At 35.0% G+C, this 19,413-nt stretch overlaps 1 protein-coding gene across 5 annotated transcripts in view; it reads left to right on the forward strand.

Moving 5' to 3' along the window:
- Positions 1–7,967: 7,967 nt before the first annotated feature.
- LOC306862369 (E3 ubiquitin-protein ligase NEDD4-like) overlaps positions 7,968–19,413 on the forward strand; it is a 71,758-nt gene continuing 60,312 nt past the window's right edge. For 3 of the 5 annotated variants that reach the window (XM_079405140.1, XM_079405142.1, XM_079405144.1), the window contains exons 1-2: positions 7,973–8,308; positions 17,911–17,984. In XM_079405140.1, coding sequence (XP_079261266.1) covers positions 8,264–8,308; positions 17,911–17,984 — 119 coding nt within the window. In that variant the 5' untranslated portion in view covers positions 7,973–8,263. Of the gene's footprint in view, positions 8,309–17,910; positions 17,985–19,413 lie in introns of all 5 variants that reach the window. The other 2 variants (XM_079405143.1, XM_079405141.1) reach the window with 2 other exon arrangements.

A 19,413-nucleotide genomic window follows, 5' to 3' on the forward strand; every position in this document is an offset into this window, starting at 1 on the left:
TCGGGTGATGGGTCTCTCATGCCTAACCGGTCTGTCTGGCAGTGGGCGTGGCCTTGACTGCTCAGCTCCTCCCACATCAACTCCTCCCACTCCGCGCTCAGTTTAATCTCATCCAATGTGTTGAGCAGTGCTGCTGCTGTGATTCTGCTGTAGTTTTTTTTTTTTAATACATGAATGAATAATCTTGGATTAAAGATTGCGGGTTCTCAAATAAAAATGTATAAATAATTGGTAATAAATAAAATAAAATAATAACAATCTACCTTTTTAATTATAATATATATATACGAGTTTATTTGCAAAAACAAACTCCATTTTTTAAAGATTTTCGAAAGTCATGTTATCATGTTTTTATTGTGTTAGTTAGCAGTGTTGAGTTATTTTTACCTAATCAAAATAACCCAACTGCAGTTTGATTGAGATTATTTGGAATGCACAATGAAAAAACATGATTTTTGAAAATCATGTTATCTGTTTTTTCAAATGTCTCTCTCTCTCTCTCTCTCTCTTCATTTATTTATTATATAATTTCATATATTATAGCCTATATGAAATTTAATTTAATCATTATTAAAATTATTAAATTATTAAAATAGAATGTCTAAGTGAAAAAGCACTAGAGAATTCAAACTTAATATTTATACCTTATTAAGTATAAATAACTGGACAAATGACATGAATTACTGGTTAAATCAAACACACATGTTAGCTCAGCTCATGAAGCCCACATGCCCAATATTTTAGACGTTATGCTTGAGAACTTGTGGTCATTACAATATTCTACCTTTATTTTACAGGTTTCATTTCTGTCACCAATGGTCTATAGCCTAAGATTTCAACTTATGAAAGTTAAATGTATTATTTATTACATTTTAAATTTATTTACTTACATTTTAACCTCTATAAAAGGTTTATTTTTATTTTATTTATTTTTTAACAGCTATAATACATCTCCCTCATCTTGTTTTAAATTTATGAAATACTGAATCTGTGCACAAATCAAAGTCTGTTATTTGCTTTATAACACCAAATTTGGGCTCAAAAGGATCAAAATATTATAAGAGGGACGTTGCATTTGCATTGTTGTGCAACTGAAGTGTTTGGTACATTCCAGCTTTTCTCTGTGGTTTTGAGACAAAGAAAGTTAGATAGATACGGATGGACTAGCATAGATAGATAGATAGATAGATAGATAGATAGATAGATAGATAGATAGATAGATAGATAGATAGATAGATAGATAGATAGATAGATAGATAGATAGATAGATAGATCAACTACCTGTTTAAATATGATACAGCTGTCAGTTATTTATGATAATCTGGAATGACTCTAAACTGCTTGTACTTGCTATCCAAAACACATGACTGCACAGGTTCTGCTCTTGGTCAAACATTGTAAAACCTGTTGAGATAAAGCCTACACATCATGCTCTTGAGTACTTTGTTTGCCGCTCAGTGTGTCTCATTGAGATGGTAATAAATTGAAAGATTACTAGGATACTGTGGAACTTCCTCTATTTAGTGATTGCAGTGTTCCTAGTGGCCATGGAAAAACACAGCATTAGGATGTGGAAAGGTATCATTATGACCAATAAAACTTTTAATATCAGAGGATGTATTTGCTATAAATCTTCTGATTTGGGCCAATCTGTAAAAGTAGAAATGACTAAGATATTTTTAATTGCCTTCTCATTTTTGCAGCAAAGATCTGCACTGGACTGTTCTGATTATACCAGCTTCTAGAGGGGAAATTAAGCACACAAGCACAGCTATTACCAAATTTAAAGCCATTTCTGGTAGAGTAATATTTCTTTACATTTTCATGAACAGTCTCCAGATCCCTGCTGCTCTAGGATACATGTGACTAGAAAATTGGACAGCTAAATGCAATACTAATGTCTACAGCCTAACTTCTAGAAGGAAAGAAGTGTTTAAAGTGTTTAGGAATAAAACATGATTCAGGGAAGTAAACAAGGTAAAACCAGAGAACAAATGGATGCTGAGAGTGAAAAGTGAGGTGGAAAGACTGATTTGAAATAGTGTCAGGAATCCGGTTCATGGTCTTCCGTCCACTCGCCATCAGCGGTCACACCACACAGACTGTTACATATTACCCTGGACTACATTTCCCATCATTCATTGCACTAAGTACACAAGGCTGTCTCAATCACTCGCTCACCTGAAAGCTATAAAACACACTCAGATCCTGCTTTATTCGCCGAGTATAGTATAGTATAGCGTATATCACTCTCCAAGCGATAGCTACTCTACGGAGCCCACTTGTTTGTCATTGTCTTGCTTTGCCTTGCCTTGCCTGTTTTCTCATGTTTTGATTCTTGTCTGTGTCTAAATCCGTCTAAATCCATCTATCTAAATCCATTCTTCCTGGATTAACCCTTGCTTTGCCGTTCGGACTCTGTTTGCACCTCGCTCTGACTTTTGCTCGTGTACCTGGATTATCTCTCTGCCTTGTCCTGTTGGATATTGTTCACCGTTTGTAGACCTACGTTTGCCCTAGAATTACTCATGCAATCATGTGACTGCTTTCACGCACAACTAGAATAGGAAAAAAGAACAGATAAAATAGATAAATATGATCTTATCCACATTGAATTTAACGCATTACTAAAAAATCTTAACAGCATCTACTGTACTTATTTAAATGTATTTATTAAATTATATGAATAATATTGTATTATATGCATTGTAATTCCTACAAATCAATTTACCAAAACAACTATGCTGAAGACATTATTGCCAATGTGTCATTTATTTATAGTTGCAATTTTGTAATTATAATTAATTACGAAATTGCTTCAGTTAGTCCAAGATAATAGCATAATTCTGATGATCTGCAGTACATTCTAATACTGAGTCACAAAGTTCTGCTGTTCAGTGCATTTGTAGTGAGTGGATGAGAAAACAGGCAGATTTAATTAAACAAACAGTAAAATTAGCAGTGATAAAAGGCTCTTCTGGACATGAGTCATTCAAAATATTACACAAACTCATGCAGAGGTAAACTTCCAATTAAATTCAACCAGAATGAACTGTGAGGGATCATAACGTATATACTCAGCTGTTGTGATTGAGTTTATTTGTTATGATTCAGTTTTTAGGTGAATCAGAAAGCTTTAATATTTATTTTATATTTTTCATTTATATATCCTATATATATATCTCATATAATGAATGGGCACTGGAGCTTTCAAACTTCAAAAAGAACACCATAAAACAAATAAATGTTTGGAACAACATGAAGGTGAATAATGACATCCATTTTTTAGGTGAAATATTGCTTTAAGGTCAAATTCTTTGAGGTCAAATTAGGTCAAGTCTTTGATGAACTAAAATGGTTATTTTCAAATGGAACAGGATGAAACCACTGAGCCAAAGCACCTGTTATAAAACTAAAATTTGACTTTTTTAACTTTTCCATGGCCCATGGTCAAGTGGCATGACATGACTCAAGCCCATGTGCTCGAAACATTCAACCCTAGCAGACAGAAGGAAATCATGGCTCAAAGATCAAACGAGTTTGCCTGTGAGCATCTGAACCTAACAGAGGCACAAAAACACACAGTGACCTCTGCCAAATAATGTTTCTTTGGTCAGCTGAGAGACTAGCTGTGCCAGTTTATGGGTAGATGGAACGGGCTGGAAAACATATTCATAAGTCATAAAATAAACTCATAAAGTGAAGTCATAAGTGAAGGTGGCTTTTTGATAGTGTAGAGGTCAGTAGTTTATTTATAAGGCTGGTGAACACTATGAACACATGAATTATTTTAGGCAAGGACCACCATTTGCTGATGAGTTTGGATTTGACTGACCTGAATAAGCAGACAGTTGGCTTTTGATTACATGCTATAATACACATCTATACATGCTTGCATGCATACACACACACACACACACACACACACACACACACACACACACACTGCTTAGTGGTTGTCAAATATTGAAGAATTTGGACTGGCAGCAAAACATCACAGACTTAATCCTAATGCTGGATGTCCCGTGCACTGGAGAGTGTCCTGGAGTGAAGCACTTAACAAAGGTCACCTCTGGGGGAGTGTGCTATACAGTAAGCCTGTATGGATAAAAAGTGAATGCTAAATACAAAGAGAAAGATACAGAGAGAAACAGGAGGTGGGCAAAGATGGCTACAAAGTGTTTCAAGCTAAGATGAACCCAAAAACAAGCCACAATATATTACAGATACTACAAAGCATTTAACGTCTGTTTCTTGCCACTTGATTGTATTAGTCATTACACACAGTTTTTTTTTTTTTTTGTTAAATGTAGTGGCACTGTTATTTTCAATGTTTGTTTAAAATAAGCTTTAATAATTTGATAATGTATTATTCAATTCAATAAATAAAATAACTTTCTTCATTTCTTTTTATAAACAAATACTTTTTTTTTTTTTTCATTCAACTGTGCAACACATGCATTCACCGGATAGCCTATCCAGTTACTGTACGATATTACAACATTTGTAGAGATTTATGCTACTATTTAAAAGTTTAGTGTCAATAGGTTTTAATTTGATTTTTTTTTTTTTAAGAAATTAATACATTTAGTCAGTATGGACTCATTAAACAGATGAAAACTGACATTTATAAATATTAAAAGCAAATGCTTTTTATTTCATGCAAATGCTTTTTTTCTCTATTCATTAAAGAATTCTGAAAAAAATTCAGAGTATCTTTTTAGTATCCACAAAATTATTAAGTGGCTGTTAACTGTTTTCAACATTGCTAATAATAAGAAATGCTTCTTGAGCACCAAGTCAGCATATTAGAATGATTTCTGAAGGATCATGTGTCACTGAAGACTGGAGTAATTATGCTGAAAATTCAGCTTTGCATCACAGGAATAAATAAAACACTAAAACATATCCAAATAGAAATAATATTTAATCATATTACTTTACTTTTGATCAAATAAATGCAGCCTCGGTTGGCATAAAATATATATATATTTTTTAACAAAAATACAGACAAAAAAATGTACTGAGCCCAATCTATTTAATGGTTATGTATGTTTAAAAACAGTATGTTCAGCATTCTTTGCATGCACGTGCCTTCTGAATTAATGTGCACACAGGCTCAGTTCTCTCTCCCTTTATTTTTTACATCCACTCATCTAATCTGTGAGATTGAGCTGTCATCATGGCCAGAAAGGGTCGACTGCATGTCAGGCTTATGCCAGCTGTCCAACACTGAATGTGTGCACTGCCATGTGCTCTCTGCCGCTGTCAGTCATCTGTCTTACTGCCAAATCTATTGCCCCATCCCAAAATTCTCCCAAAAGATTAGTCTTGCTTCCTGTTACAGTTTTTGTAGTATTCTGGTTCTTTGAATACCCGCAAAACACTTGAATAATCTGCATATTTCACAAATGCTTATGAGAATGATGGAGCAATCACAATCTGTGGCATCAATGAAACAAATACCCTAAAAGACTCAACATAAAAGTCCTTCCTTACCCTACTGTAAATGACAGCATTTATCGTCTCTTTAATGCTGCAATAAATCCAGGATTTTATAATTACTTAGAATTTTGGGCTAACCAAATATTAAACCACAAACCACTGAACTGGATCTGTCAACATCCAGTAACATCATGGTCCTGTCAATGAACTCTGACCCCTTCTGCTTTAGGAGTGATTGAAGTCATTAACAGGGTCATGTTTGGTTGTGTTTGATGAAGAGCTTAAAAAACAGGAAGATTAAATACAGCTCATGAATCAGTTTTGTTCATCTGAACCTTTCTTTCTAGAACTTTCCACGCCTGTGCACCTGACTGGCACCGGTGAGATCTCTATTAACCACATCCCTCCAACAAGTAACTGTTTCTCCCTGTGGGTGAGGGAGATTCCAAAAAATCCTCCTCTGTCCTACTCAACGTGTTACGTAATTCTACCATCTGGAACTAGAGTTGCCATTGTGTTATGGATTTCTTTCTTAAAATCAACTGTATTTTAACTTGAACATTACAACCCATTACATTTATTCACACTTAGTAGTTTAAGGTTAACAGAAGATTACTCACAGCTTTTAGTCTATATTTAATGTTGCGTCACGCTCTTGAGTCAATAAAAGCATCTTAAAAGCTTTAGGCTATTGAATTCAGCACCACATTCTCAAAGTAATAATAGCCTAAACCAAGTCGTAGGCTAATGTATCTATAAATTAAATATAAATTTGGCAAATGTTTTATTTGATAGTCATCAGTCATTTGAACTTATTTATGAGCTGGCAAATAAGTAAAACCCTAGATGATTAATTTGCTATAAGTGAGTTTTATGCTGTACTATGAGGACATCTACTGGTACACAGAGAAACTTCTAAAACAACATATATGAACTTTTCTTTTCTACATTCAGATTAATACATTGAAATGTATGTGAATGTATGCACCGTATTTTTTACGTAAATGCAGGCACGGCCATTTGTTAGGATACTTGAATCCTAACAAATGGCAAATGTTAACAAAATGTTATATGCATGTAATTCTTATGTCAGAAGCCACTGTTTTATGTTTTGCTTGCTGAAATACAGGATTACTTTGGGGCTATTTCTAACTAATTTAACTAGAAGGCTTTAAAAACCGTTGAAATTTGTAAGCTTAATGTTTTCCTTTGAATGTAATGTGTTTTGTTTAATTTTATACTATGCAATTTTTTTATTTAATTTTATTTTTAGTAGCCCATTATTTGGTATTTTTGTATTGTAACTGCTTTCTATTGGTTGATATAATGTTTGTAATAAAAAAATAAGGTGGATAATCGAAAAACATATATTAGGTGCTGTAACTGGTCACCAGTTCTTTTATTGTTATTATAATTTATACTATACTACATTATACTATACTATAGGTGTATGCTATAGGCTACGATACTTTTATTTTCTGGCTTACAAACTGTGTCCTCACATTAAAGTTCTAAATTCAGTTTTCTCCTATAAAAGACCTTATTATGGCTTATTTTGAAGCAAGGGTTAACACAAATAGCATCTTAAAACAAACATAACTGATCTCTCTCTCTCACTCTCTCTCACACACACACACACACACACACACACACACACACACACACACACACACACATAAAATGCAACACACCATTAAATATTCTTTCTTCAAATAAAATCATTATACAGTGTAACACCATTAAAATGCAAATTAATCAAGGTAACTCAGCATTTGCACTTCCTGTGACTTTGGTGTATTTTACCTGGGTGTATTTTAGTTTTTAACAGTTGTTTTTATTCAATTTACCAAGTTATTTATGTTAATCATTTTAAATTATTAATTTAAATGTAAAAATAGTAATGAATTTTAATTTAATTAACATTTTAGATTGCTTTTTGGCACACTTAGACCATATTAACCCCAAAGAGTCATATGATTATAAATCTAGGACAATATCTAAAATATCCCAAGTTCATTTTCAGTCTGTTGAACATCACTTCAGTGTAGAAAAGCCAAGAGCAATAAAACACCAGTAGAAACCAGCAGAAAACATATTTTAGTTCCGTTCCCCTAGGCTATTTCACATGTACGGTGAATCATGATGCATAACAGTTGGACTTTGCCCAGTGTTGGGTGTTGGCACATGATGGAAGTATCACTCTTTTAACTGTAGAGGGTACTAGAGCACTGCTATAGGAGTCCTGTTCCCAGCTGCAAGACTCAAACTGCTTATTACAGGCATTTTAAATAAACTAGGTGTTAATTAACACAGTATATCCATACAGACACATAGAAATATATGCAGTATAATAAAACGTCAAGTTCTTATGGATCCGATATTGGGATCTAGGAAACTACCCATCCCTGATTACTCCACAAAAGTGCAACAACATTGCCCCGCCCTCAATCAACGCGGATTGGATAGTCTGTCCTCCCGGAGTTTCGGAAAACGCTGTGATTGGCTGAAATAAGTTGTCACTCATTTCAGCGAGGAGTGTTTCGGATCCTGAGAGGAAGTGCATGATTCGCGTTTGCACTTGACGAGGGGAAATCATATTGTTGGGGAAATTAAGCGTGCATCCACCGATTTTCAGCCGTTAAATGAGATTAAACCGGTGGACGTACATCTTCTGTCACGATATGGTTTAAAAGGATTCAGACTTCGTTGCTTTGGATCAACTTGCAGGAGGTGGAGGAGGACACACTTTGCTATTGTTCCAGCTTTCACACGAGCGTGTGTTTTTGTGTATGTGTGTATTAAATTGCCCTTTGGCTTTATGGCTACGAATTTTGAACCCATTTACGGACTCTCAGAGGATGAGGTAAGTACTGTTTTTGCTAAACTATACCATCTTTAAGACCATATTAATATTACATGTTTATTGTGTTTCATAACCTGATTTCAGTTTTCAGTTCCATTGTGACAAATTATCAGGATCAATTTAATTAGACCTAAGATAATTATTTTAGTATTAGAAGTATGAATATAAGGTTAGTATTTAACACAGTATTTAAAAGCCAATATTGGCCATTATTTTGTGCTTCCCACATTTCCATAGCATTAAACTAGATTCAATTAGGAATCATCAAATCCTAACATTTCCCTACTAATACCAAATACTATCCTTGATTTAAGTCATCTAATGCACAATATGTTGATTTTTTTTTATGATTGACAGCTCACCTGTCAAATATCAGGTTGTCATGTTAAGATTTCTGGGTTTGTTTTATGCTGTACCATAATTGATATGCTTTTGGTTGTATATTATTGACACTGACAGTATAATTGGTTGAATGATGGGTGTTTTTAATTTTTTTTAAGTGCTGTATTCGTAATACAGTGTTATTGGTAGCACCATATACATAGTTTTCATAACACTGCTTGGAAGAAATCAGGTGGGCCAAAGATGAATGGATCATAATCAAGATGTATCTGTAGCTACTAGCTGAAACCAGTGTTACGTTGTTTCTAATAGTGTTACAACAGATTTTGTAGCAACCACAATACCACGTTGTTTGTCATAACGGAGCCCCAGTGTAACCCCTGAACATTCAGGTCAACTTTCTTGAGAGCCTGAGGACCACCTTACAAGGAAGCAGGTGTTCGCCTATGATTCATTTGGATCTGTGATAATGCCTTTTTTTAGTCATTACTGCTTCTCTTCCTGGCATACTAAATCTTTCTTTTAGTTTTTAATGCTAATGGTGATATAGGTCAAGGCCGCGTGTTCATAGGTGTAAATATCAGTGAAGTGTTTTTTTTATTTTTTTTTAAGTGTAGGCTAGGCTTTGATATTTGAGTCCAAAGGAGAGATCTGAGTCACGTATTACTGTCTGTACAAGTTGGCAGATACCTATTTAAGTCTGTATCACATTAAATTCGCCAGTCAGCTGTTTTTTTTAAAGATATGCGAACTAGCACGTATAGCATACCAGGTTCTTAGGTGGAAAAGTACTGAAGAACTTGTAGTCCAAACCCTGAAACTGTAACCTAAGAGTAAAGAAGTTAATTAAGAATTTTTTGCAGTGTTTTACTAGGGTCTTGATATGTTTAATGTAATCAAAGAGAGGAATGTTACTAGCTAGATGTTCATCAACAGGTTAAAGGCAGATGATGAAAGTATGTTTGTGTTTGGATGTTAAACAACAGGAGAAAGACTGAACATCCCTTGATTCACTTTCTGAGGAAGTTCTCCTGATGTGTGTAAACTTGATTTAAGTCAGAATGAAATGGAAATTCACTCTACCCGTTTTCTAAATGCATGTTATTGATCTTATTGTGAATGATTCATCCAGGCGCATGGTAATTGTAAAATATCCTAAATGGATCTTCCGGTGAAATTATAGACTTTTATTATAAAATTTAATTTGGATCGATTGAGGTGTTTACCTGAAGGCTTTTTTTAGTCCGACTGAGCCATCAATCCCATTATAAACTGATTGATTGGGTGCATGTAAACATACCTAGTGTGTACGGCCCTTAACAGAAGTGGTACTTCACATAAGTTTATTTGAGCAATTTTGGTTGTAGTTGAATTGATATAGTATTACTGTAATACACAGGATTACACTGGCAATCTCAATACAAGTTATTGATTCGTCTCTAGTATTTTCCCTCCAAAGAACCATCATGTGGGTGTGTTATCCCAAATCATTGCACGATACACACAGACGACATGCATCGGTTCATTAGTATGTGCCAAACATCTGTCAAGTTGGCTGGGACTCAGCCCTGTCAGCGGGGTCTGCTTACCACACAACATTTTCTCAGTCCTGTGGGATCCCATCACTCGCTCCCTGAGCTCCTGTCTGTTTGCTGTGCTTGATCGTGCCTTTCTGCTCCTATAGATCTCAGTTCCCAAGGCACTATCTGTACACATGATTGACAAGCTCACCCTTAGGAACAGTCTGGCCATTCCGATAGACCTCTTATTGACTGAACTCTTGTGGAAGTTTAGACCCCTATTTCTTCTATTTCTGTTGAGCTATTTTACAGATTTATCGGATAGCCTTGTATAGATTAGACATGCACAATGAATTGCCGACCAACGTTTATTATATAAGCACTTACTGTTCAAAGTTTCGGTAAGATTTTTAAAATGTCTTTTTTTGAAGTCTCTCAACACGGATGTTTATTTGATCAAAAATACACTAAAAACAGTAATATTGTGAAATGTTATTACAGTTTAATTTTGAAATGTAATTTATTCCAAAGCTGAATTTTCAGCATCATTATTCTAGCCTTCAGTGTCACATGATCCTTCAGAAATCATTATAATATACTGATTTGCTGCTCAAGAAACATTTCTTATTATTATCAACGTTGAAAACAGTTGTGCTGCTTAATCTTTTTGTGGAAGCAGTGATACATTTTTTTAAAAATGTATTTGAAATATGAATGTTTTGTAACATTTTAAAAGCTTTACTGTCACTTTTGACCAGTTTAATGTGTCCTTGCTGAATTTTGAACATATCATATGGATGTAATGCAAATTGTTTTATACCCTGGCTGCTTTTCACTAGTTTCCATTCACATCAGCCACATTGTTACATTTGGTCTTGGAATTTTAAATTTTAGGTCTGTTTTGGCTCCATAGATGTTTTTGAACACAAAAGCATGTCTTGTAAGGAATTAAGGTGCAGTGCAGTGTGTGAATATTAAATGGGTAATGCATACATTGCTTTATAATCTTCTGATAATCTTTCACTTTAAAAATGACCAATGGTAATTTACCAGAGGCATTAAGTTGGGTCTGCTTGTTGATCATCACATAGCATAATTATTGTTCATTTGCAAGCCTTCACCTTAGGTTGGAAGTACATTATTGTCAAAAACAAAAACTTGAGCTTTCTAGGAACTATTAAATCATAACAATAATCTGATGATTTGGCCTGTAAATGTGCTAAAATGCATCTGGTTTACATTGAGGGAGGACACGCAAACGTTTACTCGATTACGCACTCACGCTCGGCATCATGAGCGTGGAATGTGATACAGCGACATGCTGTCTCATCATCTTCATTAAAAATACATGAGCTGTAGTTGCAGCCGAATCATGTTTTCTCAATCCGTGTGACATGCTTCTGTGCTGAGGTCCCAAGATGGAATTAGAAAACCCAGGAACCATCACACCACAGCCAGATGCCACAAAATCTACCAGCACTGTGGCAAATATAAAGCAATGTAACTAAAGGTGTTTTAGTTATTTAAATTGAACAATGGTCTCTTGTTACTGTTCTGTTTCACAGTCATTATTGAATAAGTGTGCATTGCACTTTTTCTTTTACAGCCAAGGTCAGCATTTGGATTTACATTTGAAGTATTTGATGCAAAAGCTTTTCAATTCGTGTCCATTAACTCTAAGTGGGAAAGAATCACGAGAATAGAGAAGAGCTTGTTCTTTAATATTTCAGAATGTGCCATTTATTTAATGGTGTTTGCTGGAATTTTAGAATTTGGAATTCAGGGCATGGAATGTCTTGGCATTGGAATTAGAAAGTGTGTTGAATTCTGTGTGCGATTCAGACATTAACTGAGTTAGAATGCAACAATAGGCCGCAATTAAGCATTCTGCACACAGCAGCCGCATACTTACAGAAGGTCAGGGGCGCTCTGGGTCAAATCTGGGCTGTTTTCACCTTCTGCCCATGCCTATGTATCCCATAGAGCAAGCTGGGATGAAGTATGTTGTTTAAAGGGAATCTTGAACTTGCAAATTTATCAATTGTGCAAACTTGAGTAGTAAATCAGGGTAATAGAATGAGTTCTGAAGGATGCTAAAGACTGGTGTTATGGTGCTGAAAATTCAGCCTTGCCATCGCAGGTATTAATTATTTTAAATGCATTCAAAGAGAAAAAATGTTTTTAATTGCTGTAATATCCCACAATAAATATTGCTGTATTTATGATCAAATAAATGCAGCATTGGTGAGCAGAGATTTCTTGTTTTATCATCTGCCAGACAAAAAGCACAAGTCTTGTTGCCTAGAAAAGTAATAGCACATATTGGAGTCAGAATCATCAATTAAAATTGACGATAAATGATCATATATTGTTAATAGCCTGCTGGGCAGAATTCAAATTTTACACTCGCTTAATTTTTAACGCTGTCACATGCAGAGTTCTCATTTCCTGTTTGTTAGGTTGTAATTTGGCATACCTCAGGGCTCCTGAAAACTCTTTTGCAATATGAGCTTGATGACATGCTTATAAGCACTTATAGTAAACCTTTCATTAAGGCAGACTTAGTTGATGAAACCAGGTGCCATAACATTATGAATGCCATTGATATGGAAATATTTCCACTCAGCTCAGCAGTCTTGGTTATGTAACTGCTGATGGAAGCATCTATACAAATGCTTTGGAAATCTGGATGTTTAGCCAGGTTAAAAACGGTCATTATGTAACGTGAGAAGCCCTTTATTAATAACCCTGTACAGTGAGAGCATAGATCTTTTGAGTTGTATTTGATCACTTATGAATCACATTCATAGACTATCTCATAATAGGAGAACTCCCCATCATGGTTTCTGTGATAGACCTTAGTAGGGGTGTAGCAGCCATGATCAAACATGTTGTCTTAAGGAAGCCCTGTACAATTAGGCTAGTTTTGGGTCTATCTGACCTGATCAGATGTTTCTTAGGTAGCCGTTAACTTGCATTCAAAGAAGACAATGGAATAGAATAGAATGCATGGGTGTTAACATTTTTAAAAGACTATTTTTGTATTCATACACCATCTTTGACTTGCAATATTTATGATAGAAAGTTTAAAAACATCTTGAGATTCAAAGCAAAAGCCAAAGACATCCATCTGAATGTTAATGGATCTATGTAATTTTACCATGCAGACTGTTGACCAGCTTATTTATTTATTTCAGTGCATTTTTTAACGAATAATTTTATTTGGCAAGGATGTATTAAATTATTAAATAACTGTAAAGTCGAAAATTCTATTTCAGATTAAAGCTGAATTTTTGAACCTTCAGTTGATCAAAAAAAAGAATTATGGTTTGCACAAAAATATTAATAACTCTTTTTTTTTTTTTTTTTGCATTAAATCAGCATATTACAATGATTTCTGAAGGATCATGTGACACTGAAGACTTGAGTAATGATGCTGAAAATTCAGCTTTGTCATCACAGGAATTAATTACATTTAAAAAGTATATTAAAATACAAAACGGTTAATTAAAATTGTTACGCTGTTTTACAACATTACTCTTTTACTGTATTTGTTGATCAAATATGCAGCCTAAAATCATAAGTGTTTAGAGACATTAAACATTAGCTCGTAAACTAGATGAATAAATTCCTTACTACTAGATTGAGTTTTATTAGTTTTGGTTCAGAAAACCAGATTTCCAACTTTGTTGCGTTCTAAAAATTGCGTATGCTTGGAAGGATGGATTTAAAAAAGCAGCGATTTTGACTCTGAACCGTCAACATTTTATGTCTTGCTCTTGGGAACTGCTAATGTTTTTTAGTGTTGTTTTATGTCAAGTGGTATTTAAGACGATATTGTATTGCAGTCCTCCCATTAGAATGACCCCAGCAGACCAAGGTTTACCACTTGAGACCTGATGATATATAACTTGGAAATACCAAACCGGTCATTGAACTAATCGCAGGGTGTGCACAGAAAGCCAGTCAGAGCTTCGGCTCTCTAAGAGGCTCGTGGAATCTTAATCCTAATTATCCAGCTTGACAGCCACAGCCTGAGTAATACTTTCCTGCCATCTTACGTTGAAGCAAAATAAAATCAGCTGCAGCCCTGAGACTTTATTATTATATCACTCAAATATGTTAAATAGGTTTGCAGCAAAGCCATTCCTTATTTATAGACTTGACGAATTGAGCCGGTACAGTTTTGTTGACGTATTAAACATTCCACTTTATTTTGATTGCATGAGTTCTTTGCTGATGTTTATAGTCAACTCATTGTTGGAGTTTGTTGTGGCTGATGTAACCTGGTGGTGAAACATCTGAGCTGGTAACCAAACGATTGTAGGCTCAAATCCTGGTCCATCAACCGCCTTGTTCTTGAGCAAGACATTTAAGGTCACATTACTCCACGGGGACAGAAGTTTTGTTGGATAAAAATATAATCTTAACTACTAAATGGTAATTAATGGTCTTGCTAATGTAACCAATCCAATGTTGTCACAGTTGGATCAAGAGAAACATAATTTTTTTTCATAATGCCCTATATATTCAGTGTTACCCATACATTGATTTATTTGTGTCGGCCCGTCACAATATCAAAACTAACCACCACAAATAGATTGTCCAAAAGGCTTTGACTTCATTGAATAAACATGAGCACTGCACGTTTCAAAGTCGAAAGGTGGCGTGGTTGTTTTTATATCACTGTATCCCTGAAGGAAACCGACTGTCTTCAGAAAATGTTTAATAATCATTTTCATTTCATCTTGGATATAATGCCTGATAAAGTAGCATTCATGAACGCAACACTGTTTTGTGTACTGACGCTACCACGGAAACCTCTATTTCTGCTGCTCCAAAAGCGCCTCCTGCTGGAAGGGAATGAATTTGCATATGTGTGTATATATATATATATATATATATATATATATATATATGTATATGGCATTATTTTTAAGTGGTTTCTTGTGTTCTCTTTTAGTCCCTCTAGCAGCCCTGGCCTTCATCAGCAATACCAATGAGTTATCATTTCCACTAATGGACCAAATCCAGCCATCATCTCAACCAATTCATCTCGTCAAGTGTTTGGAGTGTGTAAAGTAGGCAATTGAATGGAGTTAGAACGGAAGGCGGGTTTGTAACTCTGGGTCTTGCTTGCCCTTCTGTAGTGTTGTATCTTTTAACCTCAATTAGGGAATGGTGGGACGTTCAAGGAAATAATCGTAATTACAAGCGGGATTAAGTACTGCCGTGTCAAGTATTATCTGAGAGCTTCAGTTTGAGTTGAGTCTCAAGGGTAAGGATTTTTTTGCGTTATTGAATTATGTGAGGAAGAGGTTTTAGCTCTGTTATAATTCATTATGAGGGTCAAAAGAGTTTGTGTTTGATTGCATGCAAAAAGGAAATGTGCATTTATTTAGTTTCAGATGCTTTCTTTCCAAAATGACACAAAAAATGGATATGAATTATTGGTTTAAAGCAACAATTGCTTACTTGTCTGAAAGCTTAGGTCAGTGCCATTGTGATTTCTGTTTAAATACTTATATTTGGCAAACTTCTTTGATGTTTCTCTTTTCCAGAGTTGTTGTGTCATAGTGCTTGGGCTCTGAACTATAATGTCTATTTCATAGGAGTGATTGGAGTTGAAAGCTAGTGCTGTTCTTTCTCGGGCCATTTATTTTATAAAAGTGTGTTTTAATACAAGTTCTGGCGGTGCGATTAGGGTGAGGATGGATACTTAACATTGTGGACCTGGATGAGGGAGTGTCCTTAGTGTGCAGTGAGGGAAGAGCTTCTTCATGTGCAACTGGTCACTGATTTCCCTTAATGTCCTGGAATGTCCTTTTAAAATTTCAAAATGATGTGAGATTCTCAAGGTGGTTAGTGTAAAAAGTAACTTTTCTGATCTAGGCAAACCAGAGGACCTGGAAATGTTCGGTTTAGTTTCAGGTCTTATTGTGAACAATTCATCAGTGCACATTATTCTAAAGGTACAAGTATTCTGAAATGCTTTCTCATACATTGTGCACTACCTTTTAAAAGTTTGGGGCTGGTAACTTTTTTTTTTTATATGTATTTTTGAAAGAAGACTGAATTTATCAAAAATACTTTATAAATCGTAATATTCTGAAATATTATTACAGTCTAAATAACTTCTGTATTTGAATAGCCTATATAATTTAAAATTGGATTACATTTTCCTGTGATGCAAAGCAGAATTTTCAGCATTACTCCAGTCTTCAGTGTCACATGATCCTTCAGAAATCATTCTGATATGCTTGATTTGCTGCTCAAGAAGCATTTATTTTTATCAGTGTTGAAAACAGTTGTGCTGCCATTTTTTTTTTAGGATTCTTTGATGGATAGAAAGTTCCAAAGAACAGCAGTTATTTGAAATGGATATCATTTGTAACATTATAAATGTCTTTAGTGGCACAATCAATTTAATGATCTTTTGCAAAACTTACTGAACTCAAATTGTTGAACAGTAGTGCATATAGTATTATTTAAAAAATGTATTTTATTTTTTAATTTTCTCCATGAATCGTTTGTTGAAATGGCTTTTAAAAAAGGAAATAACATAAGCCAAAGAGCAGCAGTTATATAAAACAAAATAATTTGCAACATTATAAATGTCTTTTTAATGTCGCTTTTGATCAATTTAATGCACCTTTGCTGAATAAAAGTATTAATTTCAATTTAATTTAATTTAAATAAGTTTTTTTTTTTTTGCCATGAATCCTCTGATACTGAAATGGCTTTTAAAAAAATTAAATAACATGAGCTTTATCATACTTCCCAAAACGAAAACTTCAGAAAAGGTTTACAAATTGTTAAATTTAATTTTCTTCATACCAAATAATAGCTTTCTGCAGAGACATCTAGCCTCTGTTTGCATTTTATATGAAAAGCACAGATCTGTCAGTCTGAGCCACCCGGTGGGATGACAGTTACACCCAAGTCAGAATATAACCGCTTTTCCCATCTCATCTAAATTGCATTCGTTCTGTAATAATTAGGTCATATACGACAGACACAATAAATACAAACGGTCACACTGCTTGTTGTTGTTTGCCTCGGCTGCACAATTGATGCATGTCTTGTTGTAATGCAGACTGTCAGACGGGGATAAATAGAAGGGGAATTTCAGAGAGCAGAAGTGAGTAAATCAGGAGAAGAGGGCCTTTCTTACCCTCTACAGTGCGTCATTTCTGGACTGGTGAGCTTCAAAAGCTGAGAGGGCGAATAAGATGCCCATTGTGTGATCGTGAGCGCGATGAATAGCTATTGAAAGCAGGCCGAGGTGATGTTGGGGGGCGGGATGCACTTATGCAGAGTGGGAGTCATGAAATGGTGGCCGTATCTATTGCTAGAGAGCTTTTGAAGGCCAATCTGAGAACTTTAGACCACCTTATTCAACCATAAGACAATAAACTGTGCAAAATAGTGGTATACTAGATCTAAAGGCCTTTGTTTATAGCTCCCAAAGGGATTTGTTTCTCACCAATGCTATACCATTAAAACAGTTCCGTCTTAGTCCATCAATAAACACAAAAGCTTTCTTGGCTGCCGCTTCCTTCTAATTTCTTTAGGATGCTCCTTTTTCATTCTCTCCTGGAGGTTAAATTAGGACGCTCTCACAACTTGGACTCTTTAGGCTACTTTTACTTTTTAGGCTATTTTTTTTTTTCTGTCTTCCAGACTCATACGATGTATTGATTTATTCATGGTCTTTTCTGTGTGTGTCATGTTTTGCAGAATGAATCTCGTATTCTTCGTGTGAAGGTCATTGCTGGCATTGATCTGGCGAAGAAGGACATTATTGGTGCCAGGTAAGAACTAAAGGATGCGTCCGCAGAGGTGGTGAACTATCGCACCTGTTCAGTCTTTTCGCTCGTTCATTAACAAATGCAAATGTGTGAGCCTGCTTGGATGTGTGTGCGCGTGCATGAATGTGTTTGTGTATTTCCTCCTTTAGTTATGTGCCTGAATAACTGAGCTGCACTCTGTGAGTCTTTCTCTCAATTTAAACAATAGACTTATCCAAACAAATGATCTGTCTGCCAGGAAAGGAGCACAAAGGGAAAATGCTTGGCTGTTCTCATTTGTGCAATGTTGCAAGTTCTGTTTATTTAACTTTGAAGTTCTCAGCTTCTAAAGTCAGAGGTCAGAGAGTGCATAAATTACTCGCAGTGTCATTTCTGGTCATGTCAATTAACTGTGTGTAAGTTTGATGTCAGATGGCCTTTAGAATAGATTACATAAAGCATATGTAATTTTTATAGGCCATTCACTGCATTTAATGCTAACTTTGCACTAGGGGGTTAACCCTTTACTGCAATTGTAACAGTCAAAATTTTTCTGAAACAACTTTCACTGAGAAATTGCAAGTAAAGAAACCATAAATAACACATTGAATTAAACATTCAATTCTGAATTAGAAATACTATTCCAGTCTTGTAAGATGCACACTTCATCCTTTTTTTTCACACTGTACTTTAGGTATCTAAAAGCAGATCAGCAGAAAATTAATAAGGAATGTTTTGTACTATAATACAAAATGTTTGTACAACAAAACATGGTGAACTACAACAAAAGGACTTTCATACATGCATGTATTAGGCTATCATCAGCTAAAACAGTTTACAGTTATGGCCCTGGAAATGCCTGGCAATGAAATTTGAATGACTGTCATTTATCAAACACCATTAGTTAGCTAATAAATAACATGAGTTAAGCTAGAAAATGATAACCACTTACATTTACAGCTGTCCAAAATGCAGTGTCATTTTTCTACGGCTATTAATATTTTTTATAGGAATTTTAACATCCCTGCTTGGGACATTTGCAAGTTATGTTTATACCATACAATTGTAATACATTTGCAGAACCTAATAAAAATGTCATGTTAAATGATCAGGCTCAAGGCAGGTTTGGTATCAAATTAACCTTTGATACCAAACCATTTAAATTCTCAGAAGGCTTAACAATTGACGTCTAGTCACAAATCTCTAAGAGTTGATCTTCAACTTCAAAGTGGAGGTGTCTGTAATGTGTAATGAATATAACAATATAAATACAGCCTTATCTGCTACTCCCCACTCTTGCATAATGGCTTTACTTTTATTTTTGCTGCTTAACTGCCCGGAGTATTTCCTTCCTTTTTTCTCTCACAGCTAGTCACCTCGTTCAGTCCAAGACAAAAAAAATGCCATAGTCAATTATTAGCTTTTTATTTGTGAGGAGTTGTGTGGTGTATTT

Source organism: Barbus barbus (genome assembly GCF_936440315.1).
Source record: "Barbus barbus genome assembly, chromosome: 43".
In the NCBI taxonomy this organism is placed as follows: domain Eukaryota; kingdom Metazoa; phylum Chordata; class Actinopteri; order Cypriniformes; family Cyprinidae; genus Barbus; species Barbus barbus.